The sequence below is a fragment of the Helobdella robusta genome (assembly GCF_000326865.2).
Source record: "Helobdella robusta unplaced genomic scaffold HELROscaffold_3, whole genome shotgun sequence".
Classification (NCBI taxonomy): domain Eukaryota; kingdom Metazoa; phylum Annelida; class Clitellata; order Rhynchobdellida; family Glossiphoniidae; genus Helobdella; species Helobdella robusta.
The window spans coordinates 6,266,044-6,293,242 of record NW_008704501.1 but is presented as its reverse complement, the minus strand read 5'-3'; the positions used below and the strand labels follow the sequence as shown (position 1 = coordinate 6,293,242).

At 34.3% G+C, this 27,199-nt stretch overlaps 5 protein-coding genes across 5 annotated transcripts; 3 read left to right on the top strand and 2 right to left on the bottom strand.

Moving 5' to 3' along the window:
- Positions 1 to 3,487: 3,487 nt before the first annotated feature.
- Positions 3,488 to 5,453, top strand: HELRODRAFT_161633 (hypothetical protein; the record flags this gene model as incomplete). The annotated part of the gene is made up of 2 exons (XM_009021532.1): positions 3,488 to 5,049; positions 5,231 to 5,453. 2 exons carry the CDS (start codon positions 3,488 to 3,490, stop codon positions 5,451 to 5,453), a joined length of 1,785 nt encoding a protein of 594 aa, XP_009019780.1.
- A 3,099-nt stretch (positions 5,454 to 8,552) lies between these two features.
- On the top strand, positions 8,553 to 9,503 carry HELRODRAFT_161632 (hypothetical protein; the record flags this gene model as incomplete). Its single annotated transcript, XM_009021531.1, has 1 exon — positions 8,553 to 9,503. The coding sequence occupies one exon, from the start codon at positions 8,553 to 8,555 to the stop codon at positions 9,501 to 9,503; it is 951 nt and encodes a 316-aa protein (XP_009019779.1).
- A 563-nt stretch (positions 9,504 to 10,066) lies between these two features.
- Positions 10,067 to 12,835, bottom strand: HELRODRAFT_66106 (hypothetical protein; the record flags this gene model as incomplete). Its single annotated transcript, XM_009021530.1, has 2 exons — positions 10,067 to 10,566; positions 12,634 to 12,835. 2 exons carry the CDS (start codon positions 12,833 to 12,835, stop codon positions 10,067 to 10,069), a joined length of 702 nt encoding a protein of 233 aa, XP_009019778.1.
- Positions 12,836 to 14,682: 1,847 nt separating this feature from the next.
- HELRODRAFT_161629 (hypothetical protein) lies at positions 14,683 to 17,228 on the bottom strand (the record flags this gene model as incomplete). The annotated part of the gene is made up of 3 exons (XM_009021529.1): positions 14,683 to 15,494; positions 16,621 to 16,755; positions 16,970 to 17,228. The coding sequence occupies 3 exons, from the start codon at positions 17,226 to 17,228 to the stop codon at positions 14,683 to 14,685; spliced, it is 1,206 nt and encodes a 401-aa protein (XP_009019777.1).
- A 3,576-nt stretch (positions 17,229 to 20,804) lies between these two features.
- HELRODRAFT_150360 (hypothetical protein) lies at positions 20,805 to 23,182 on the top strand (the record flags this gene model as incomplete). Its single annotated transcript, XM_009021528.1, has 6 exons — positions 20,805 to 20,915; positions 21,054 to 21,239; positions 21,510 to 21,688; positions 21,937 to 22,101; positions 22,439 to 22,544; positions 23,102 to 23,182. Coding segments are annotated over 6 exons (828 nt in total), but the record flags the coding sequence as incomplete, so codon positions are not given.
- Between the last annotated feature and the right edge of the window lie 4,017 nt (positions 23,183 to 27,199).

Below are 27,199 nucleotides of genomic sequence, written 5' to 3'. Positions count from 1 at the left end.
CTAATATTGTCAGTTACGGTTTTGTCGGTATTCTTGCTTTTACCGGTAGAATCAACCGGTATTACCGTTAATATCGACAGGCCTCATCCATAGCGTCGGTTATGTCGGTAAATTAGGTGAAGTTACTAATACAAATAATTAAAAATAATAAAAAAAATAATAGCATAATAATATAAATAATAATAATAATAGCAATAATAATAATAATAATAATAGCATCGACAATGGTAATCACGGGAAAGCGACTAATTGGAATTTTAATCACAATGAATGAATGAATGAACGAATGCTTCATTGGAAAAACAGGTATACTTAGGTATGCTGTGATGTGTGTGTGTCGGTATGTGTGTGTGTCGGTGTGTGTGTGTGTCGGTGTGTGTGTGTGTGTGAGTCTATATAGTTCTCCTCTCTTTCTCTCTCTCTCCTCTCTCTCCTCTCTCTCTCTCTTCTCTGTTTTTGTTTTGTTGTGTGTGTGTGCTTATCTGTACGTGCCTTCGTGTATGTGTGTTTTTACTAGTGTGTGCTGCTTGTTTGGCTATGTGTACTTTTGATTGTGCATATCTTTGTGTATGGGTATTTTATGTGGTTTTGTTTGATTGAACTGGGCAGTGTTTGTGCGTATTTTTGCATGTTTTTATATGTATTTTGTAGTATTTGTATGTGCGTGTGTATGTGCGTGTATTTAACTATGTATCAATTTAGTTTATATGAGAGACAAATTAGAATGTCAGAGTGTAACCATAGAGTGGCAGATCTAGACAACATAGACGGGCTGAGGCAAGAAATTGTGAAACGGTTTAAATTTTGAAATTTTTTAAAAATTTAGACGATTGAGGCCAAAATTTGTGGTAGTGTAATAACAAAACTGCTCACAGTGGAGGGCCATGGCTTCACATAAATCCGCCATTGTACTCATAGTACTAGTTCATTTGTAATTATAAGTTTATTCGTACTTATAAGTTCATTTGTACCTAAGAGTTGAATACTCATATTTGACGTGTCGGTCAAACGGGGAAATGTAAGTACATCCGTATTTAATATTAATGAATCGGTTGAAAGAGAATTTTGTTCCTGCCAGTGTTCAAATAATACTCGAATAAATAAATACCGGATTATTATGCCGACGTAAATATGATACTCGATTCAATGTACCGACATTTTATCAACGCATTCCTAATATTTTATTTGGCAGTTGATCCATTTATTAAATCACTCGGAAGACTGAAATATACATACATGGCTACGTAGTAAGCGGGTACAATTAGACTTCGATATACAGGATGTTACTCTTTAAACGGGCTTTAAAAGAGAGTTATGAAACATGGTATGAACTTTCAAATGCCAGGTCAAGCAGGAGAACTGTTGAAGAAGAGATGTTTAGAAAAGAAGATAAATCAACAAAAATATATTGATGGATAGAGAGATGAATGAAGAAAATGAAAGAAGGAAATTCATGGTAAGAGAAAAAAGAGAAGAGAGCGAGAGAGAGAGAGAGAGAGAGAGAGAGTGGCAATCATAACATTGATTTGTGTTTCGAAAACAACACTCAGAGCCACAGAAAAGTAATGATGATCAACATTTACTGTCATCAATGACATCAATACCGAGTGGTTTTAAATAACCACGACGCAACATCAACAACAACATAAACATAAATAACAATAATAATAATAATGTATGATGTCAACAACAACAGCAACAACATCAGCAGCAATAACAACAACAATAGCAATAGCAATAACGACGACGACAAGAACAACAACAACGATAAAACTAACAATAACGATAATCATAATAACAGCAGTTGCAGCAACAACAATACAACAACAACAACATAAACAAAGGAACAGGCATACGTAAATGAAACAGCGAACGTCGATGTTTATTGGTCCCGTTAATTAGTGTCTTTGGTTGCGTTAATGACGTCATTCACATGACGATGACGTCATCAATATAGCGAGGATGGGCGGAAAGAGTAATTGACGCGGCTTTTTGCTGTTGTTGTTCTCTCGTTGTCGTCGTCGTTGTTATCATTATATATATATATATATATATATATATATATATACATATATAATGACAATTTATATTATATTATTTAAATATATATGTATATATTATTATTGATATTTTGTTGTTGGTGGTCAGTTGTATTCACGATACGTATTCATGGTACGTTAAAAACAACAGCAGCAACAACAACAACAACAATAATAATAATAATAACAACAACAACAACAACAATAATAATAATAATATTAATAATAATGATAATAATAATAATAATTACAATACTACTACATACAACAACAACAATAATAATATTAATAATAATAGTAGTAATAATAATAATACAAACAACAACAAATTAACTACATGGAGGCAGACGAAACGGTCATTGGTATGATTATTATTAACAACAACAAGTGCAGATTGCCTGTATCATTGTTGTTTTTATTATTGTTAATGGTAATAATAAAAATGATAATAATGATAATGATAATTATAATAATAATGATAATTATAATAATAATGATAATTATAATAATAATGATAATTATAATAATAATGATAATTATAATAATAATGATAATTATAATAATAATGATAATATTATTAATATTATTATTTCGTTTTTTTTTCTTTAGAACGATGATGAATTTGCCAGGATTAATGGAGATTAATTGGTAGTGATGACGATGACGACGACGATGATGATGATGAAAATGATGGAAATGACGATGATGATGGGAATGATGATGATGATGACGACGATGAAGATGATGAAGACGACGATCGTGTTAATGAATATGACGTCTATGATATCTACAACGGCGACGACGATGATGATGACGTCATTATTTAATAATTATCATGATGATAATGATATAGTAAGAATGATGATAATGATGATGGCGATGATGATGACGATGACAGGAGAAGATTATGAAACACGATGGATATAAGTCATTTTTTGTTGTACGTATTATATTTTCGTTCGTTATTATTATATTTTATCTATGCTGTATTTTATCTATGTTGTTTCAATTTTCTAATTATCGCTCGAGGTGTGTTGGCTGGCGTGTATCAGGTTGGCGGTGGTGATGATGATGATGAGGGCGCGCACGCAGGTAGCCATTTTCTGACGATGATGATTATGATGATGGTGAAGAAGATGATGATAGTGGTGAAGAAGATGATGAAGATGATATACATCATCTATATGTTATATATATGTATTTGTATATATATATATATATATATATATATATATATATATATATATATAAGGCATGCAGTACAATTATATATTCGACCTATCGACTACATCAGGAACATTTTTTGTTCTTCACTCACAACCAATAAAATAAAACAACAACTACAGGCCCAACAACAACAACTGGATTGGATTATCACCATTTTATCACCATCATCATCATCATTGTTATCATCATCATCGTCGTCGTTGTTGTCGTCGTCATCAACGATGCTTCCATATTACAACATATTCAGCGCTCTACCCGTCCTGCGCCTAACAGGATTCGAATCCGGGATAGCTCAGCCAATCTACTACCAATTCATAAACTATCCACAACAACCTGCAACAACGTCAACAACAACAACACTCAACTATACCCCGCAAGAAATGTTACTTTGTCATTCGCAACAACACATCTCTACCAGCTCAACCGACTTCTCGGATTCGACTTTTATAAAACGTTACCGAAAAGAACCGAATAGTATCGATTTGTTGTGTAGCGACAACGGTAAAAATGGTGAAGACTCAACATTAAAATGTAGAAATTTCATGTTTAACGGTTTCGGTAATGAACCGGTAATTTGGAAAAAAAACTCGACGAATAGTGATGTGGTATTCGCAAACAACATAAATCACAGACGTAACGTTATCAAAAATCCAAATTTTATCAAGAAAAACTCATCTAGAAAAAGAAAATTTTCTAGGATTGCTTCAAGTAGGAAGTGTGCATTGAACTCAAAGAAACCATCCTTCAAAGGTTTTTCAAGTTGTATCTATCCACATATCTTCGACATCAATGACATCATCAACAACAACAACTGCAACATGAATGATACGAATGACATCAACAACAACATTTGCAATGTTAGTAGCAGCTGCGTTAACGACAACAACGACGACATCAATTCTCACGACATCAACTCCTGCAAAATTAATTCTGATAACAATAACAACCACATCAGTGATAACAACATTGATAACATTAACCGAGAAAATGACATCAGCTCCAACAGACGCAATGATGATTTCTATAAAGTTTATACAGCAGTCAATAATTGCCGAGATTTCAGCGTTAAAGATGACAGCAACAGGTATAAAATTAACAATAAAAATGACTTAAACAAAAACAACATTGATCAAAATTATCACATTAATACTATCAATTCAAAGAACGCCAGCATGTTAAACAACACGCCTGACACCGCGTCCGACATTAGCAATAGTAGCAGCAACAACATTAACCATGATAACATCATCACCAGTGATATCAATTACACCAACAACTACATTGGAGAATTTGACAAAGTTGTCGCGCCAAACATCGCAAACGACATCAACAACATCAACAAAAATAGAAACATCAACGATGGCAAAAACGCTAACAACAGAATGAACAAAAATTCCTCCACGTTTTTGAAACTTCTCCATTGGAAAAATAAACTCGGAAGGAAAGGCGTGCTAACGACGAGAAACAAAATTTTCTCACCAACAACTGTAACCACATCCGAACTGCAGAACAACGAGTCAGAACAAGTTCAACAGTCAATGGGACGTTACCATCATACGAAACTAAATCCTCCTATGAACAGCATAACTCTAGACCAATACCGACAATCCTTTTTTCATAGTAATAGTTCATTTGGTCTAAACTCATTACAAAAATCACATAAGTTAAATCAGCCACAACTACGGCTACAACAACTACAGCCACTACTACTACAGCCACAACAACTACAGCTTCAACAACTACAACCGCAACCACATCTGCTACAACACCAACCACAATCATTGTCAGCAAACATATCACATAAGGAACATACAGCGTCGTTGTCAAAAAAACATCATCTTCATATACAGCATCAACAAACAGCACAAACATCTTCCCAACAACTATACCCACTACAACAACAACAGCGTTGTTTTTATAACAACCATAATAAACATCCACAACTGCTACAACTACCACTACAGCCGAAACTACCACTACAGCCACAACAACCACTACAGCCGCAACTACCACTACAGCCGCAACTACCACTACGGCCACAACTACCACTACGGCCACAACTACCACTATGGCCACAACTACCACTACAGCCGCAACTACCACTACAGCCACAACTACCACTACAGCAACAGCGACAAAAACGCCGTCGTCGACGACTGCACTGTTCGATATGCGACGTGCAGTTGAATGGATATTTGCAAGTGCTGGAGCATCTCAATGGAAGAAATCACATTAAAAAGTGCGAGACATTGGAAAAATTAAAAGAACATTTGAAGATTAATTAGTTAAATTTTAATTAGTTAATTAATTACCTTAATTAATTATTAACAATTATCACCATTCCCATTGCCCCACCATTATCATCATCGTCATCATCATTGTTTGTTTATAATCTATTTTTTTTTTAAATTAATCTTGCGGTAAACCCCAAAACGAGCAAAACATTTGAAATTTGAAACAAAAGAACGAACACCTAACACACACATACCACACGCACGCACACACACACACATACACGCAAGCACAGAGTAGCACACAAACACATACAGACACACACATATTTCTGTTATAATTTTCTATTCTTACAATTTTCTTTGTTTTTAATAAAGTTTGTTTTAATAAAAAGATATAAACGTCTTTGTTTATATGTTACGCGAGTCTAAGTGATTTTTAAAAATATGTTTAAGCATGTATGTGTGTGTGTTTTTGTTGATACGTGTGTCTATATGTGTGTGTGTGTGTGTGTTGATACGTGTATGCATGTTTGTGTGTGCGTGTATTTTTATTATATCCCCCATATCAAATGTGCGTTATATTATCAAATGTGTTTGTGTGTTTGCGTGCGTGTGCGTGTGTGTGCGTGCGTATGCATGCGTGCGTGCGTGTATGTGCGTGTGTGTGCATTCTTCTCATCATATGCGTACATCCTGATTTCTTTTGTCATAATTTCCTCCTGAAATTGAGAGAACAAACGTCACTAACACTATCGACTAAGAGAGAGTAAACGTTATTCATCCATTCAATTTTCATTCCTTCATTCATTCTTTCATTCCTTCATTCATTTCTTCATTCATTTCTTCATTCATTCCCTCATTCATTCCCTCATTCATTACTTTATTTATTCCTTCATTCATTCCTTCATTCATTCATTTTTTCATTCATCCATTCATTCATTCATTTCTTCATTCTTCCATTCATTCACCATGCACCATCATCATCAGCGTAAATAGCAAACGCCGGACAATCAAAGCAACACCTACACGCATCGCTGGTCAAACAACGCAAGAACACATCACGCACACATACACATACTCACACACAAGTACACACATATACACACAAACAAATAAACATTCTTACGTATATAGGCTCATACAAAAAACATACGTATACATATACACATACATACAGACAAAACCAGTAAGCAAACATGCATATAAAGTGATACAAACTATTTTATATACATAATACCACACGTGTTTACTACATATGTATATATATGTATATATATATATATATATATATATATATATATATATATATATACATACATACATGCATGTACACACATACACACACAAACATGCACACACACACATACACACACAAACATGCACACACACAAACACACATACATACATACAAACAAAAACATACCCTGTTGTTCATTGGCGCGTGAACTGTTTGCACGTCATAATCTACTGAACGTCCATCACGTGCTATATGCTAGGCTAATTCTGATTGGCTGATAGGACCAAACAAGACACATCATCGTCATGATTTTTGCTGCAATTATCATTCATTAACGACGTCATCATTGACATTGTCAACTGCAACATCCTAGCTATTATTGTAATTATAATCATATAATATGAAAATGAACTTATCATCGTATCATTAAAGCAATAAGTATCAACGTTATCGTATCGTCCTTAGTATCAACGGGGTATCGACATTTCTGAAATTATCCTTAGCATCGAAAACATTTCCAAAATCATCCTCCTTTTCTTCCTCGTCATCTTCTTCATCATCATTCTCATCACCATCATTCCCATCATCTTCCTCTTCTTCACCACATCATCCCATCAACTTTTCATCACGAATGATCGATATGCACCAGCGCCCGCCCGCACTACTCACCCCATCACCTTTTCCACTCTCAAACAATCACAAATAGAACAACACCAACAACAACTAAAATGACGTCAATATCAAAAGACTAGACAACAACATCAACAGCTAAAACAACAACAACAGGAAACATCAACAGCTAAAACAACAACAGGAAACATCAACAACTAAAATGACGTCAACATAGTAAAAACAAGCATCGCGTAAACCAAATCACAACAGAAATAGGAGAGCTGATACAAATTGAAATCAAGTGAATCGTAAAGATTTTTAGAACATTTTATAAAATATACCCTTGACTGCACCAAAGCCAAGTTTAATATTGTACCTACGTGCAAATCACATTTAACAGTTGATATAGAAAATTTTTTTAAATAAATTTGAAAGATTTTGCGGGAATTTTTTGTGATCTAAGACCACTAAAACAAAGTTGAGTGATTGAATGTACAGAATTTAAATAATGATCACGATTATTTTTATAAATTAACCTAACCTAACCTAATAAGTTTCATGAATTATATCAACCAGATGCCATTTTTTGTGAAACTCTTTACAAACCTTTTAATATCCTTTTATATTTTATAATTAAATTGAAAATTATTGACAAATGTGGGATCATTTTTTCAGTTGGATACCAATGATAGATTGCGTTAGCATGCAAAGTGATTTATTCTGCGTAAAAGCATTGCGTACATCAGCTAAACTTTTATTCTGCATTTGTATTCACGAAAATAAATTAATATTAATGACCTTTTGCAGTGTTTTTTAAATGTTTAAATATATTTTATTGATATCTGAGCTGAAAATAGATTTTTTTTGCTATATCATTTCAAAATTTGTATTATACTGCGAATAATTAATAACTGAAGATAATGTAATGTCTAGAACAAAAATGAAATAGGTGATAAAAAGTGAAGATGTGGTGAAAATGATGTTAAAATGATGCAATATGAGATTAAAATGTTATCATATATGAAAAATTAAAAAAGAGCAAAATTTTGAAGCCCTCATCACTGCAGTCGATCAATCAATACATACGATGTGCTTTTTTTGCGTCAAAGCTCACTTTTAACCTATTTTTATTTTGTTGCGATAACAATTCATTCCAACCAAACAATCTGTTTTTTTAGTTTTTGTTATTTTATTTTTATTAACATGAATAACAGGTCGAAAGAAATTAATTTGTTAAATTTAGACGACAATTTGAAAGCTTTAAGCAGCATCAGAAATGCAAAGAAATTCGCTTTTGAAATGAATCGTAAGAAGAGGAGATCATTCCCTGATAAAACAAATTTGAAAGTTAGGAACTACGACGACTCCGATGACAGCCTTGAAAGTGTTGACTTGAACGTTACAACTTCGGAAACAGAAACGATTGTCAGTGAGCCAGCTCACAAAAAAGATGCAGCCACAGCAGAAACTAGCACTAACAACAACAACCACACAGGAACAGTGGGGACAGGAACTAATACTCTGTTATCTGCAGCCAGCAGCAGTGCCCATCTTTCCAGCAACAACCTTACAGCTGATGACGAAGATGACAAAGAATGTTCTCCAGAGAAAAATAACGTACTGAAAGCGGAGAATAAAAGTGAACTTAGGGATGCATTCATGCTCAATAAAGTGCCTCTACCAACTTCGCCAAAATTACTACAGTGCCTTAACAACAGCAGCAGTAACAACTACAAAAACAGCAGCAGTAGCAGCAACAAACGAATGTCACTGCCAATCAACTCATTGACAAATCCCACAGGCACAAACATCCCAAACCACCTTCCAACAAGCAACGACAGCACATTTCATCATGAACAAAAACTTTCTTGCCAGTTGAATCAGAGAAATTGCCAAAGTTTTGATGATTATGCAGCTCACGATGACACAACATCTGGAGCCCATCACCGTAATAGTGTTTTCAATGATTTGTTGTTTGAGATCTATGACAGATGGCACTTTGGCTGCAAGGACAGCATCGACAGTGATACATTCACTGACCTGACTGAATCAGACGTCTTCATTAGTAGGAACGATAGCGAGAGAATCAATGATGACAAAGGTAGATTGAATGTGGCCAACCTCATGATTAAAAGTAAATTATATTTTAATTAAAACGATTTTATTCATGACTTTTCAAGATTGCTAATCAAAATAAAGATTAATTTGATTCATTAAACAGCATTGCTATCTTACAAATCAGCAACCTAATGAAGGGGTATTTATTATAAAGTTTTGTCATTTATGTAATCCTCTCTACTACATAACTTATGTATTACATCTTTCATCACAACTTGAAAAAATAAAATATTTTCTTAATCATTGAGTAATCTTTTGTCCTATATAATTCACACCAATATTTTTATTGAAATGGTTTTTATAGCGCCTCTAAGAGATTCTTTATGTTGTGTAAATAGATGACTTTAAACTTATAGAACAAATGGTTAAATAATTAATTAAACGATTGTATCTGACCGAAGCAACTTACCAGAATTTCAACTTTGTCTAACCTGCGTGTACTCTTTTATACTTTTAAATAAATTTTTTGGGAGCCACATTTATAGACAAGCCAATTGTGAGAATCTACATGACAAAGACGTTTCAATTTATTAAATATAGGACGAGATAAAACTACAAAGATCATATACATAGATTAAGAGATTTATACAGCGCTAATTTTAATTTTTCCCGTGGAAGAGCCTTGACGCTGGTTTGCCACTGACATCACTTGTTCTTACTCCAACTCTGCCAGCTGTGGTGTCACGTGATGCAAATATGCTTTTCTTTACTTGACCTTTATTAGTTTTTGAAAATATTTTGGCATTGAATTGTTCCCATTTGCGTTTATCTTGTTCTTTTTCATCTTCAAGCTGCTTCATCTTCTTCTGGAACTTCTTCCTTTTGTACTCCCTTTGAGCCTGTAATGCTTGTTTTTTTGAATTAACTTTCTTTGTAGGTACTTCTGGCTCCCTCAAAGACGAAAGCTGAACAATATCTGTCGTTCCATACTTTTCAAAGACAACTGCGCAAGTCCCGTTTTCCATTATTTCTTCAATTTTTGCTGGATAGAATTGTTGGTCTTTTAACCAAACTGCCTGACACTGATTCCCTACCTTCCATTTTTCAGGTTTTGTTTTAAGTTGACTTTCTTCTATTAAAGATTCCGTCAGCACGATGACTTCCAGCAAGTCACTTTTCAATTTCAGTAGATCGTCATTAGCAGGATTTTCTTCCAATGCCTTCAGAACCATCTCAATCTGATTGTGATAATTTGATAAGTTAGCTGATAATTCATCCGCCATTGTTGTAAATTGATATGAAGATAAGCACAAGAGGTGTAAATACAATTGAACCGTTTGTTAAATAATTATTTAAACGATTTTATTTGACCGACGCAACTTACCAGAATTTTAACTTTGTCTGACCTGCGTATTCTCTTATATACTTTCAAATAAATTTTACGAGCCACATAACATAGACAAGGCAATAGTTTTTAGAATCTACATATCAAAGCAGTTTTACAACCATAGAACAAAGATGGAACAATTTATTAAATATACAAAGAGTTAAAACTACAAAGTTCGTATATGCATAGAGTAAAAGATTTATATAGCGCTAATTTTAAACGCCTTTCATCGGCGTCTTCGTGACAAGAAATCTGATCTATGTATAGTTAATAAAACACTCTCCATCAAAGAAACTTGGGAATAATTGAATGCTGTTGCCACTGGTTTCGATATTACAAATGGTGAATCTGAAAATTTTCAATCATGTCTTTCGTGTGTATGTTTTATCGAAAAGATTTCGAAATTCGGCCAGTTTACTGGTTTACTTTGTTTTTTTGATGAACGAATCTGGCTATCATCATTTAATAATTATAATCGTTATAGTTATTTATACTGATATTTTTATGGTTATTATTATCATTATCAATCGTTGTTATGATTTTATCACAATTTTATTTTTACTGTGGTTGTAATAAAAATAAAAGTTTCGCGATTTACGAATTTAAAAGTTTTTAAAATTTTGTACAACTGTGCTTGTGTGTGTACGTACGCGTAAGTTTTTTGTGCCTAATTTTGTATACAGTATGGTTTAAAAGTATGTGATTATTGATTAGCTGATGAGTAGCCATCTGCCTCAGGAGTCGTTATATTGTTACTCGCTACACTTTAATGATATATTAATCGAATTTATTTTTTCTTTGTTTCTATTCGTTTATCTGATTGGTGTTTTGTTTGTTTGTTTGTCTATTTGTTTTTGTTTGTTTATTTTTCTATTTTTGTGTTTGTTATTCATTTTTTACTTATTTCGTTTTCGTCAGCTGCTTGATTTTTCTTTATTTAGTTAGTTGCTTCGGTTATTCATTAAATTATTTGATCATTATCACTTGTTTATCAAGTTAAATGTAAATTTAAAATAAGGAAGTTTGAAATCTGTTATGATGTTTTTTTAGAACCAAACATCTTTAGTAGGGGTGTGCTAACTTCTGTGGAATGGAATTGAAAGATCTAAAAAATTTTCTTTCCTTGTAATCATTCCAAATATATCCGTTACGCTTATCATCTTGTTCTTTTACTTTATATCATTAAATTTCACGTTTACAGTTCATCACACTCATTTATTTATTTGTTGTTGTTTCAAAATATTTTCTATCGTTAGTTTTAAATTTAATAATTCAAAAATAATTTTTCGATCTAAAAATTTTTTTAATCCAAAATATAAAAAGTTAACTATCTGCAAATTTTTAAATAAAAAAATGAATAGATGAACATTTTGGTGGTATGTATCATGTTCGTTTTCGTCTTCTTCACTGCTGTCTTGACTATCATCATCATTGTCATGTGATTATTTATTGTGACTTTTCCCATGGAAGAGCCTCGACGCTGGTTTGCCACTAACGTCACTCGTTCTTGCTCCAACTCTGCCAGCTGTGGTGTCACGTGATGCAAATATGCTTTTTTTTACTTGACCTTTATTAGTTTTTGAAAATATTTTAGCATTTGCGTTTATCTTGTTCTTTTTCATCTTCAAGCTGCTTCATCTTCTTCTGGAACTTGAGCCTGTAATGCTTGTTTTTTTGAATTAACTTTCTTTGTAGATACTTTTGGCTTCCTCAAAGACGAAAGCTGAACAATATCTGTCGTTCCATACTTTTCAAAGACAACTGCGCAAGTCCCGTTTTCCATTATTTCTTCAATTTTTGCTGGATAGAATTGTTGGTCTTTTAACCAAACTGCCTGACACTGATTCCCTACCTTCCATTTTTCAGGTTTTGTTTTAAGTTGACTTTCTTCTATTAAAGATTCCGTCAGCACGATGACTTCCAGCAAGTCACTTTTCAATTTCAGTAGATCGTCATTAGCAGGATTTTCTTCCAATGCCTTCAGAACCATCTCAATCTGATTGTGATAATTTGATAAGTTAGCTGATAATTCATCCGCCATTGTTGTAAATTGATATGAAGATAAGCACAAGAGGTGTAAATACAATTGAACCGTTTGTTAAATAATTATTTAAACGATTTTATTTGACCGACGCAACTTACCAGAATTTTAACTTTGTCTGACCTGCGTATTCTCTTATATACTTTCAAATAAATTTTACGAGCCACATAACATAGACAAGGCAATAGTTTTTAGAATCTACATATCAAAGCAGTTTTACAACCATAGAACAAAGATGGAACAATTTATTAAATATACAAAGAGATATAACTACAAAGATCTGGAGTAGGGGTTGCGCTCACTTCTGTGGAGTGGAATCGATAAATCGGGAAATTTTATTTTACTTATAATAATCATTTCAAATATATCAGTTATGCTTATCATCTTTCTTATTTTTTACTTTTTGTCACTAAAATTTAACGTTTGCAGTTCATCACATTCATCCATTTGTTACTGCTTCAAAATATTTTCTATCGTTAGTTTTAAATTTCAAAGAGTTTATTAACTAAAAAATTAATTCAAAAATAAGTTTTCAATTTTTTTTCTAGCACTTTTTCAATGCGTCACTAAGTGAGTCAACAAACAACGCCACACACAGGCATACCGCAGCTTGAGCAACTGCTTTCTGAACTTTTTCACTGCAACACGCAAGTCTCAGGGAGACTCATCAAGCAGTTGAAGGCCCGCGAACGAAATCTGACGTCACTGAGGGAGAAGTATGACATCATGACCGCCATCCTGCATGCCTCATCGCTCAAGAGAAGTAGGTCATGTTTGTTTGTTTAATGTCACGTGATCTATGTAATTGTGAAATTGTAGATTTTCGCTTTTTCATTGTGTTTGTATGAAAGTGCACTTGAACGTTGATTGTTTATATAACCATTATGTAAACGTATTTGGAATCAGAGTGAGTGTGTTCATGAAAATGAATGCGATTGACGTTAAAATAATGATGATTGTGATAATAATGAATCTGATAATAATAGCCATTGTTATGTCTTTTTTTAGAAGAATTGAACGCATATGAAGCTAAATTATTTTAAAGATTTTTAAGGCTTAAAATGTCACACCATTTGTGTTGCTTGTATCAAATGTCTCCCAGAAGATGCATGAATCTATCAATCGTTCGTATCTTTTTCTTTCCATATATACCGACCAATAGCAGAAGTGTTTCTGTACTGCGAATAACGCTAATTTGAGACTGCTTCTATTTAATGGTTTGCTTGCGTATGTGTGTTTGCGCGTGTTTGTATATGTATGCGCGTATGTGTGTATACTGCATATGTATGTATGCGTATGTTTATACATGTATGTGCAAGCAGCTGTTTATGTAAGGAAACCAATCGAGACGGACAAACATACATGAAACTTGCATCGTTTTTATTTTCCAAGGCAGTGGAATGCTATTTTTGTAACAAATGTATTGTAGTGTTAATTATTTTTCTGCTAACATAATTCAGAATATATGGTTAATGTGTGTATTTATGTGTATGTGTGTTTACGACAACTGTGTACGTGTTGATGCATTTTAATTAAATTGTTATTTTGTCGGTTTTTGGTGTTTGTGTGTTCTTAATATTAAATGAGTCATATTTATTCATATTTTAGCTTTAATAAGCAAAACACAACTGACTTGAATTGAACAGATTTTCATTCATTTTTAATCCACATACATATATACATATAAATACGTTTATTCAATGAAAAGAGGAAGTTTGTTTTGATAATGTCGAGTTTGAATTAAAAATATAAGTAGTCTCCGTGTTGTAAGTATTGACGTATAATTTATTATTAACTTCTGTCAATAGCTCATCAGAATGAATGCCCGTGATACATAACTGAAAACATTAGAGCTCTTTTTTGTACTTTTCACAGTATACCACTAATTCACCAGAAATAAGACTCTCAGGTAGTTTCCTCTTCCCTAAACTTGATGTTTCAGAATTATGATTTGCATTCTTTATAGATTCGTTCAGCCAAACTGTAGGAGTTAATGAAGAACTATGATAGGAAGGCAATTGAGTTATATCTGGCTTCACTTCGTAAACAGGCACCTGCTCACAGATAGTGTTAAGAATCGGGTCTTGATTTGTTTCTATTAATTCTCCTATAATTACTGACTGGACTTCTAAGTTTATTTTATCTTGGGATGCAGAATCAGGTTCATTTTCTTGGTTATTTTCCGAAACTGTACCTGTGTTTGTCAGTGGTTCGCTTAAACTGTTATACTGAACTGACGTTGTTTGATCTTTCGGAGGATTTATAGTGGCATACCAATCATTCATGTCAGTTCGGAATACTGCAAACTGATCAGCAACTCTTCTCGCGTCGGTTACATACTTTTCTCTTGACGGCACACTTCCTCTCAGACCAGGTATTTCCAACCCCGGTATTAAACGCACAGACAACTCACTCATCGCGGCGCGGGCAACTACAAATCCCTTCCATATATCTTCTTTTGGAATCTGGGGGAAAGCCTCAACCATTTTTCTGAGCCATTTGTCGTTTGTCTCATCTTGATAGGCCAGCGAACGACCAAATGCAAGAAGGTCTTTATCTTGTGCCAGTGGACCTATTGGTGTACCAGAACATGTTTGGATGTGTCGATTGAGATTCCTCGCCAACATAGTTTTCCCACACGTTTTGCATTGCTTCATATCTGTGAAACGTTTTCAGTTTAATAATATTTCCTGCCAAGTTTAAATTATTCTTATTTTTCATTCAAACAATACTTGCATAATAAATTTTGGTCAGAAAATATTCTAAATTATAATTAATTTGTGCTGCCTATAAATTTCACCGTTATAAGGATACATTAAAAAATTTGTTCTCGATTTATAAATGTATCTGAAAAAATTGAAAATAAATCTTAAAAACGACCCTAATAGTTTTTTATAATAACATATCGTAGACTTGAATAGCTTACAATTAGACATTTGTTTGTTATACAATTTGAAACATTTTTTAATTTGTATGCTCAGTTTTTGCAATTTTTACTTTGAGTAAAGCTGGCTAGATGCATTTAGACGGCGGAATTTCCAATCAACATTTTAATAAATCGGCTTTGTGAAGCGTTCCTTCTTAGGTTATTTTTCATCAAACAAACAAATCTTAACTTCAAACTTTTTCATTCATAGATTAATTTCAAGAAACTTTAAAACTAACTTCAATCAAATAATCTTTTTTCTGTTTCACCAAAACTAACGATACGATGAACCGGTAGAACGAAAACGAGGATTGATGTACGAATAGCTCGTTATAATAATAAACACAATATAAGCTGCTGTATGACCAATAAGCGCTCTTGGATCTCTTTACATAAATACATACATACATAATGCATGGCAAACGGATCTATGCAACAACTATACAAATATGCCTCCGTATATACCGTGGGTTGCAATGTAAAACTGCATGCTGTATATAGCATGTATTGCACGAAGAAACACGCGTTACATGTATATGTATGTATAATATATACATATATATAGTATATGTATACTCTATATGTATATACTCTATGTGAATGTAGTATGTGAAATAAGAGACAGCTGATGAGATTGAAGAGCACTTTTTAATCACACGTGTGTATGTGCGTGTATGTATTAGCGTTTGTTTAGCTTATTAGCTAATTGGTTTAATTTTCATTTTGTCGGTTCTTGTTAGTTTAAATAAAAAATAGTTTTTATATATAAACACGTGTTATTGCATGAATTGTTGCACGTGTTAAAAAGGATGTGCGTTTGCTTGCTAGTGTGCGAAAAATTTTGTTTTTTTTAACCTACCCGCTCCGACAGATGCACGCTCTTCATTGGGAATTGCCATTTTTCTGTTCTTTTCCTCTTCACATTTTACCACGACAAAGCAGGAACTTGGCTGTTTATACTTTGACTGTGTTTCCAAGTTTTCTGTACTCTTTTCTGAAAGTGAAAGTTTACATTTGTTGTCTTTGAATTGTAATTTGTTCACACTGAACTTTTGTATTTTCGGTAGGATATTTTCGATTAATCGAACCGCAGTAGTGTAAACGCGAAACATATTTAGGGGTGTTGTAATGGACCGTGGGAGCTAAACAAAATGGAAACTTTGTTTAATGACTTTAGATAACCGATATTTTATAGTCTAAAAACTAACCTTCATCACCGGACGCAGGCTTCTCACTAGAAAGAGTCGTTTTCCCGTTGTTATCGGTTTTACACTTCTCTACGACGGCGTAGGAAGCTGGATGTCTGCTTCGCAGATGAGTCTTTAGGTTGCTGGGATTTTTGCCGGCTAGTGAAAAGACGCATGTTTCGTCTTTCGAGTTCAACGCCGAACATTTACTCTTATTTAGTTTATCATCGTAAGTGAAATAATCCCACACAGAACTTGCGCGCTTTCGACCGGTCTTCATCTCGAACGTTTAGCAACAAGTTTCAGGGAACTGTAGATATCGTTGAGCAACGTCATTTATAACAATAAGTTGTAAATTTTTAATTTCGTAGCGCTTAACATTTAAATTCAGAAATGTTGTAAAATATACTTCAATAGCTCTGATAAAAGATGGTTTATTTTATTATGCCCACTCACATATCTTATTAAAAAACTTTTACTTACATAAAAATCATATTACTTTTTATTAATGAAATAATATTAGATATCAATTCTTCTTTTTATTAAGTAAAATTATTCGTTTTACTTTACTTTGTGTGTGGGTGCATATGTGTGTGTGTGTCTGTGTGCATATGTGTGTGTGTGTTTGTGTGGATGTGTATTGGTGGGTGCATGCATTTACTATGTACTACACATGCACGTAGTTATAAACGTACGTTGAATGTATGTGTTGTTGTTATATTGTGTTGTTGCAGTTGTTCTTCATTTATGTTGTTGCAGTTTTATTGATTTTTATGGCCACAACCTCCCGCCATAGACATATTTGCACATGCACACGCTAGCGGGCACTGTACAAAATGATTGGATCTATTTTTAATCTAGGTTAGGTGCACGTATTTGTGTCACATGTGCGTGCGTACGTATGTGTGTGTGTTGTCTGTGTAATGTAATGTACGCTCGTCTGTGTTGGTTTGTACGACTGAGAGATGCGTGTGTATGTGAGTTCCTCTTTTGTACTGAAGTACTAAGTACTTAATGACGCCATTCTATGTGTGTTGCTTGAATGGTTTCGTGCCTGTTTTTAAAATCCATGTTTACAATTTTTGATTACTGTTGACTCTTACGCAATATGTATTTTTGCATTTCCATTTCGAAAATTATACGCGTGTGCATTTGTGCGTGTTTGTGTATATGTGGTGTGTGTGTGTGTGTGGTGTGTGTGTGTGGATGAGTATGTGTCTATGAGACGCGGGTGTGTGTTTTCCACAATTCTACTAAATGTCATCATTAAAATTTTTTGAAGGATTTTGTTTTATCCATACTTTTTAACCGTTAAATTTTCTTCTGAGTCTATAGGCTCAACGATGGCTAATTCATATGTCGTTTTTTAACCACGTATCATAAGTTATGCTTTCAATTGTATGCTTAATTCAATAGACGATTAAAAGATTGATTGAAACCGGCCAATGTATATTCCTAAGTTAACGACTAGATTTCGAGATGTCGTCTCATTTGTTTTCATTCAAATGAATACATCGCCTACTGCTACATACATGTACAATTGCGTGTACTACATACTCCCATAGATGCATTAAGTTGTTGCACACTTTTCCAGTGCATTACCATCATTGACATAGTACACAGAAAAACGTGTACACACATCGTACTTGCTCAGTGTTGCACACACACACGTACACACATGTATACATACTCTAGTCTAGAATGCCTCTATTCATTCATGAAAATTTCATTCAGACACAAAGATTTCACGCACGTTTGACATTCTTCTTGCTTATACACTACGACACAATGCTGTGCGAAGAATTTTTTAATCCTTATGTAAATACTTAGTATGTTGCACACACGCGCACACACACGCGCACACACAAACACACACACACGGATATGCTGTATATAATTCATTTGTTTTTAAGTTTGTCATCGTGGGGTTTTCTGCAAAATATTTACACATACATCCGCTTCATCTCGTAACCACTTCATCATTGCATAACCACACGTCATAGTCTTTTCTAATTATATTATCAGCACCACACTGTCATCGTTCCCTTTCAACGTCATCGTCACACACACGCACACACACGTATGTGACTTATGAATTTTTCATTTCACACCCATCCAATCTAATTTGGACGCACACATGTTTGCTTTCCAAAAAAAATACTACATTTATATCGAATACAATTATTAAAAAGAAAACAGAAAAAAGCAAGATATTATAGGATAAATGTAAATACATAGAAAGAGAGAGAGAAAAAAAAGCAAGAGAACGAGAGAGAGAGAGAGAGAGAGAGAGATTGGGAAACATTTACGTCATACACAGCCACGCCTACTATACTGTCAAATCAACATTAACATATATACATGTATGAATGTGAATTAAGTTACATTTACATTTGCCCTATATACTACACACACGCACACACCACACGCATACACACACACACGCATACACACACACACACACACACACACAAACTGATATTAATATGTAATGCAATATATAAAAATATATGTATAACGCATGTATAAGTATATAAAATGCGTATATATATATCAGTCGTCACATATATATATATATATATATATTTTTGTATATATACATATATATACATATGTATATACAAACATATGCAGCATACATTCCTTGTCACAATAAAGCAATGCATTAGACGTATATATATAAACGAAATGTTTGTTTACCTGATTTAATTAGTTCTCTTTAAGATGACTTTCTGTGGTTGGTTGTCGTAACGCTTTATGCTGAATGGCTGTTGTTCACGTGTAGCGTCTATTTATATGGGATATGTTATTTCGTGAATTTTACATTTGTATAATATTTATCGTATTTGTTTATATTCGGTTGTGTTGTTAAAAGTATAAATAAATAGACTAATTATTCTATATATATTGGGTATGAAATTTAAGGTAAATGACTATTTTTATATAAACGTTGGATATGTATTAGTAAAAGTGAAAAAAACAATTTCATAAAGAAATGAATTTATTGAAATAATTTGGCAAAAGTTATAAAGTAAGAGCTAGATTACTTGATATATATATATAGTTATATACATGTGAATGACAACCTGGATTTACCATGTTGAGTGTGTACAGGCTTAATAGTGGCAGCAGTGGTAGAACCTGTCTCAAACCTGAGTATTATCTTGATGGTATTTATTTTAGAAAAATTTTTTTTCCCATATGTGCATTTTGTTTTGGTTTAGTCTTGCTTGGAGAATTCGATTTTATTGATTTTATAATTATATTTTATTATATTCAGATGGTTTTTTTTTTCATTTTTGTTCTTTGTCATTATCTTGTTATCTATTAAATTAATATTTGTCATTATCTTTGTCACTATCATGTTTCTATTATCGTCGTCGTCGCCATCATCATCACCGACATCGTCATCATCATAGTCATCATCATCATCATCATCATAATCATTACTTCTTCATCATCATTATCATCGTTGTTACTTCATCATCTTCATCATTACTACCACCAACCACCGTCATCGTTATCAGGAGAAGACTCGAAGATCCGATTTAGCATCGAACCACTTCCAGGGGAGGATGCCTTCAACCAATGGAAAGACGCCATGAAGGCCGTCGCCAGGTTACCGCTGGGAATTCCCAACGAATTCAGAAAGAAGGTTTCTTGTTGGCTGGCTACTTTTAAATTGGTTTTTGATTCGTTGATGTTTTTATTGGCTGATGTTTTGATTGGCTAATAATTTGATTGACCGACTTCATTTATTCATTCATTTGTTTATTCCTCCACCCACACACACACGCACACACACACACACACACATGTACGTACACACGCACACATTCAGGTATGGCTAGCACTGGCTGACAATTACATGAATAGCTTGTGCATAGATTGGGAGCGAACAAAAAAATTTGCCTTTAACGAGAAGAGCAACCCTGATGATAGCAAACTTGGACTGCAGATTGTTAAGGTTCGTTCTAGCGTTTCATTTGATTAGATAGGTATATATAAATAAGATAAATGAATGATTAAACGTAAGACGTATGATAAATCACACGCACGCGCAAGCACGCACACACCTACCAAATCACCGACATTTCAATTTCAGGATCTCCACAGAACGGGATGCAGTGGTTTCAGTGGTCAGGACAACGACGAGGACAGGGCCGTCCTCAAGAGGGTACTCCTGGCCTACGCACGGTGGAACAAAAATGTGGGGTACTGTCAGGGTTTCAACGTTCTAGCTGCCCTCATACTTGATGTCGTCGACAGACAGGAAGATTCTGCTCTGAAGGTTGGCGGTCATGATGGAGATGGTGGGGTGATGGAGTTGAAGTCGCGTTTTAAATGAAATCCCAATTCTTTTGAATTCAATCAAAATTTATTCATCTCGTATTATTCGACACAAACAACTAAACGCTTGCTCTATTTAATGGTATAATTAGTTGTATGTCACCAATTAATCCAAATTATCTTTAACAAATCATTTATCCTAATTGAAACAAACACCTTAATTGAGCGAGGCACCTGTATCAATCACGTGCTACACACACAACCACTGCAGGTAATGATCTACCTGATTGACAAAGTCCTACCTGAGTCATACTTCGCCAACAATTTGAGGTCACTTTCAGTGGACATGGCGGTCTTCAGGGATCTGCTGAGGACACACCTGTCCCTCCTCTCCAGGCACCTCGATAAATTGCAGTCGCAAGCTGCCAAGGATCATTTTTCTAATGGTGCGTTGTTGCTGTTGTTGGTGGTGCTGTGTTTGCTTGCTTGGTATTTTGATTTCGTTGGACTCGAATTTTTTCACAAAACTTCTCATCGACGTTCTTATCATCATCGTCCTCATCACAATCACTTAATCTTTATGTTCATCGTTATTTTCTCCATCACCATCGTCATCTTCTCCATCACCATCGTCATTCTATTCATCCTCATCGTCATCATCTCACTGAATCACCAGCACAAAAACATTTAGGTGCCAGTTATGAGCCACCGCTGACGAACGTGTTCACCATGCAGTGGTTTTTAACGATGTTCGCCACATGTTTGCCCAAGCAGACAGTCTTGAGAGTTTGGGATTGCGTGCTGCTGGATGGCTCAGAGGTGCTTCTAAGGACTGGCATCGTCATTTGGGAACGTTTGCAGAGGTTTGTTAGTCAGTGTTTTCTACGTCATGCATGATTCGATTCTGTTTGATTTGATTTAATGAATAAATTGATTTGATTTGATACGTCAATATTTTACAATTTTTGCCACATTAGCAGACTCTTATTTGTCATCTTGCTTTTTAAACGCTAATGCGTTTGCTGTACTTGCTTGGCGATGATATTTTTTCTTAATAAATCTTTGAATAATTCAATTTCAGTTTAACTCACTTTTACCTTTCACATCTGTTGTCGTATTCACATATTCACATATTCACAAACACAAACACACACACACACACATACACTCGTACACACGTAAACACACGCACACACGCAGTCGCATAATGACTGCAAACAGTGCTGATGAATTTTACTCCATGATGGGTGTGCTGGGACAAGACATGTTGGATGAACAAATGTTCGATACTGAGGAACTTGTTAAGGTTAGGGCTAGGGCGCCAAATAATAATACCGTATTGTTTGTTCATTGTTCGTTCGTTCGTTTATGTGTTTGTACGTTTGTTTCTTGCTTGTTTCCACGTCCGTTTGTTTGTCGGTTTCCTGTTGTTTGAAGTACTGTTTATCATTATTGTTCACCTGTTTGATACAAAAAATGAAAACATGATATGCACCGAAAGTTTTCGTTTGTTTTTATAAGAAAAAAAACTCAGCATAATATTTGTTCTGCTCTGTGTTTCTATATTGTATGGATTGCATTTATATATATTAGCATCCTTTTGGTTTGTAGAATGTTTTTTTACGTTGTTTGTTCATGTTTTTGTATGTTTGTTTTTTTTTAAATCTATCGTGTGGTTTGTTTATAAGTCTGTTTTAGTTTTGTCGTGAGTTGTTGTCGTTGTGGATGACATTTTTTGGCGTTTTATTCAATTTTTGCTTTCATCTATAAAAATAGATAAGAAAATTTTAACCTCGCAGTCAATCTGATAAAATTATTTCAAATTAAAAACTTTACAATTTTTAACTCCCAATTCAAATTCAGAAAATCTTCCACATCGCCCCATTTCCTCTGCCTCAATTGAGTGAACTCCGTGAGAAATTCACGTACAACATAACACCTTTTATGGTCAACGCAAACAGATTCGCCGTGTCCAGAGCTAAAAATTCGGCCATCAAGTCATCATCCTCATCGCAGGCGATTCGCCACAGTTCGGACAAGATGGCGTCCATGATGGCGGACGATGACGACGACGATGACGTCATGGATGGTTTCAACTGTTTCGCTGGTTTGTTTCCGATGCAACATTCCAGTAGCTGCAAGACGAAGGATGGTTGGTTTGGCTGCTGCTGTTGTTGTTGTTTCATGGTGGGCCTGTCGATGTTTCGGTTCTTATTAATTGTTATTCATCTCTTCATTTGATCTTTTTGTTATGTTTGTCGTAACTGTAAAAACTACAAATATCATCAGTGGCATCATCAGTCAAATTTCTCGATAACTTGAATGATAACTTCACCAACTTCCTCACCTTCATCCACCCAACCACACCAAAATTACAACTCCTGCACTACCACAACAAGAATCAGACCACAGTGCCGCCGACATCTCGAAGTTGAGTCCGGGGGCATACACCGCGCACCCCGAGTTGGACCAGGTGGGCGGGGCACCAGTTCTCTCTGAGAGGGTCACATTGGATGTGGACATGTTGAGGAGGCAGTACAAGAAGCTGATGCAGAGGCAGAAGAGAGCTCACATCATATTGTCTGGTATGTTGTCCGTCTGTGTTAGTGCTAGCGTGTGTGTGTGTGTGGATATGTAAGTGTCGTCTAATGCGTTATTTGTGTTTCTTAGTTTTTATGTGTGTGTGTGTTTGTATTTATGCTTTTGTATGAGTTTGTTGATGCACGTATGCATGTTTTTGTTTCTTTGTTTGCTCTTCTCATATAAATAGGCATGTTATTATGAAAGTAAAGAATTTTTTAAAAGGCTTCTTTAATATCTTGAAAGCACGGTTTCTTGGAAAAAGATTTATTTTTTGTGTTTATTTAGGCACGGTAGCGATATGGTTGTTGTTTTAATGCTTTCAACATCAAAAGTTTGATAATCTCATCTACATTTAAATTAATAATTTCTGCTTTCTAAATTATTGTATTCATTTCTTCAATCACAATTATCCGTTCAACAGCTGTTCAGAACAAAAAGATCAGTCCCGATCAGCTGAGGTGCCAGACGAAATCATGCACATCCCTGCCTTGCACTAACCAAGATGGCAGCGGTCCCAATCAGAACACCATCGAAACCATCCCGGCCACCATCAACCACCTCTTTGCCAGCAGAGATCTGCTCTTGTTGACTTCCAAAGTTAACAAAAAAAACCAAACGGTGTTGCCCGTGACGAATATGCCTCAAAGCCAGTTTGGTTTCAAGAATATTGGTAAAGTTAGAAAAACGTCGACTAATTCTACTGCAGCTACTGTTACGAACGAATCGTTAAATGATGTTCACGATGATGGAATCTATGCCGATACGAACCAATCAAGTAGAGGCTCTAATGTCGCTGGCCAATTAAGTGATGTCAGTAATGATGCCCACCACCAATCAACGGATGTCAGTAATAGCACAACAAACCAATCAGGTGACGTTAAAGCTAATGAGTTGGCGACATCGGCGTCATCGGCGTCGTTGTCGTTAAAATGCGAGGAGGACGTCCAATCAGTGAACAGCTGTTCCTCTGACAAACCCAGTCAGCCGTGGGTAGAGTTGAAAGATCAATCAAATATTCATCCACTCGAAGGCTTATCCGATCAGTCAATCATTCATTCATCCAGTACACGCAACAGCTGCTTGATTGATGGACGTGTTGTCGATCAGTCAATCGATATCTTGAAAGGTCAATCAGTTGAACACCAACCAGCCCCACAATCTGTCAATCAAAACCAACAACTTCCGAAATCTGTCAATCAATCCATTCCAGTTCTCACATCTGAATCGTCAAGAAGTCTTAACAATTCATCGACACTAAACAATAATTTCATTTGTAATAAGGATAACGATAGTAATGAGAATAATAAGGATGTTAACGATAATTATGACAATGATACTATCAACATTGATACTATCAACTTTGATACCATAGATGCAAACAAAAAGGACGACAGCAATAGCAACATGTCATTCATGGAGTTCATAGAATCACTTCCGGATGAGTCAGATGCCGAGAGGAAGTCTTCAAACTACAGACAGCGTCTAAATGACATCAACTACAACACCAACAACAACAACAACATCAATCACATCCCTACTAAATCTTTCGACAGATCTTTCAGCACTGATGACAGTAACAACAGTTATTATAACAACAAAACCATTAACGCCGATGACAATAACTTAATTAATAATAATAACAAAAAGCCTGTGATATCTATAAAAGAACGAAATTTTTCAACATCTGCCATTGAGGCCAGCACAATAAGTTGCCATCCTTTGTTATCACATGGCAAGACATTAAACGTTAACAATGGCACCACCACCAACAACAACAATAACAACAAAAACACTGACATAAGAGTTAACATCAGCCACAGTAGTAACAAAAACATCAACAGCAACAACAACAATGGCAGCAGTAAATACAGTGATGAGAATACATACAACAACACCAGCAACTGCATTAACAACAGCAGTCAGACGACAAAACTATTCAACCCATTTCCCCGCCAAATTACAAGCAGGCGGAAAACAAAATTAGGAATACAACTTGGCCTCTATTTATCGCAAAGTTACAACAAACTCAACAACAACAAAAATAATGGTAACAACAACAACAAACTCGCAAACTACAACAACAACAATAATAACAACAATAATAAAAGATTCTTCAGCACCAACAATTTCAACAACGACACAAAATTTAATGAAGCCACCAAAATCAGTAAAAATCATGACAGTAAACCATACGGTTTTAATAATAATAATAATAATAACATTAATAATATTATTAATATTAATAATAACAATAATAAGGATGATGATGATGGTAATGATGACAAGAATCACGTGATTCTTTCCAAATCCTACCACAATGCTTGTTTACATAGACAGTACATCATGAGTGTTAATAAGAAAAGTGCTAGGCAGACGGCAAAATGAATGAAAAAAAGATGGCTTCTTATTTTAATTTAATTTTTTAATTTTATTTTTACCTGGGTTTGACTGCAGATAAATTACTTTGAAGTTTTATGCATATTATCAGCGGATCATATATGTAACATATATCTTTTTTGATAACTTGCTGATTTGCTAGTTGTTTTTTCGTTATTTATTTTTCTATTTGTTTATTTATGTATTTATTTATGTATTTATTTATTAATATATTTATTAATCTATTTATTTTTATTATTTATTTATTCATGACGTGTGAATTTACAATTTTTTTGAGTAAAATAAAAACATTTACTCTGGCTTCAATTATCAGCGTTTTTTTTATATTCTCAAAAATGCGTTTTTCCGATCAGCTGTTTGCTTTATAAAATTCACAATTTTCATTTCGAAACTAATTTTTTCTGTATGATTGTTTTTCTTATCATTCCGATATACTAAACTTTATTGTATTTAAATAAAAACTATTATATGAAAAATTCGCGATTCTTTTTTCGGTATTTTTGATGTTTTGAGCTGTTTTTTTCACATTCCATGTTAAGCACTATTTAACTTTATTGCCATATGTGGTATACGTGTGCGTGTGTACGTGTGCGTGTGTACGTGGTGTAAGTGTGTATGTGTGTAGTACGTGTGTGGTTCACACCTATTTCGTTTGTCAGTATTCTTTCTCTGTTCATTCAACTACGCTGAACATGCTGTGATTTCCATCAATAATTGCATTTCTGACAGTCTTTATCCATATACATATACATTTGTGGATGAAAATCACAGCATGTTCGGCGTTAGTTAGCTTTCTTTTTAATTTTTCAATTTTTCTAACGGTAGATCGTAAATCATTTTCAAGTTTAATTTAAACTAAATTTAAAAATTTATAAAGTTAAATTTACCAGTGGGAAGGATTCCAATTGCCCGTTGTTGAATATTTATTATCGGTTTCTCTCCATTCTATGAGTATTGATTCGGCTAGTCGTAAATTATAAT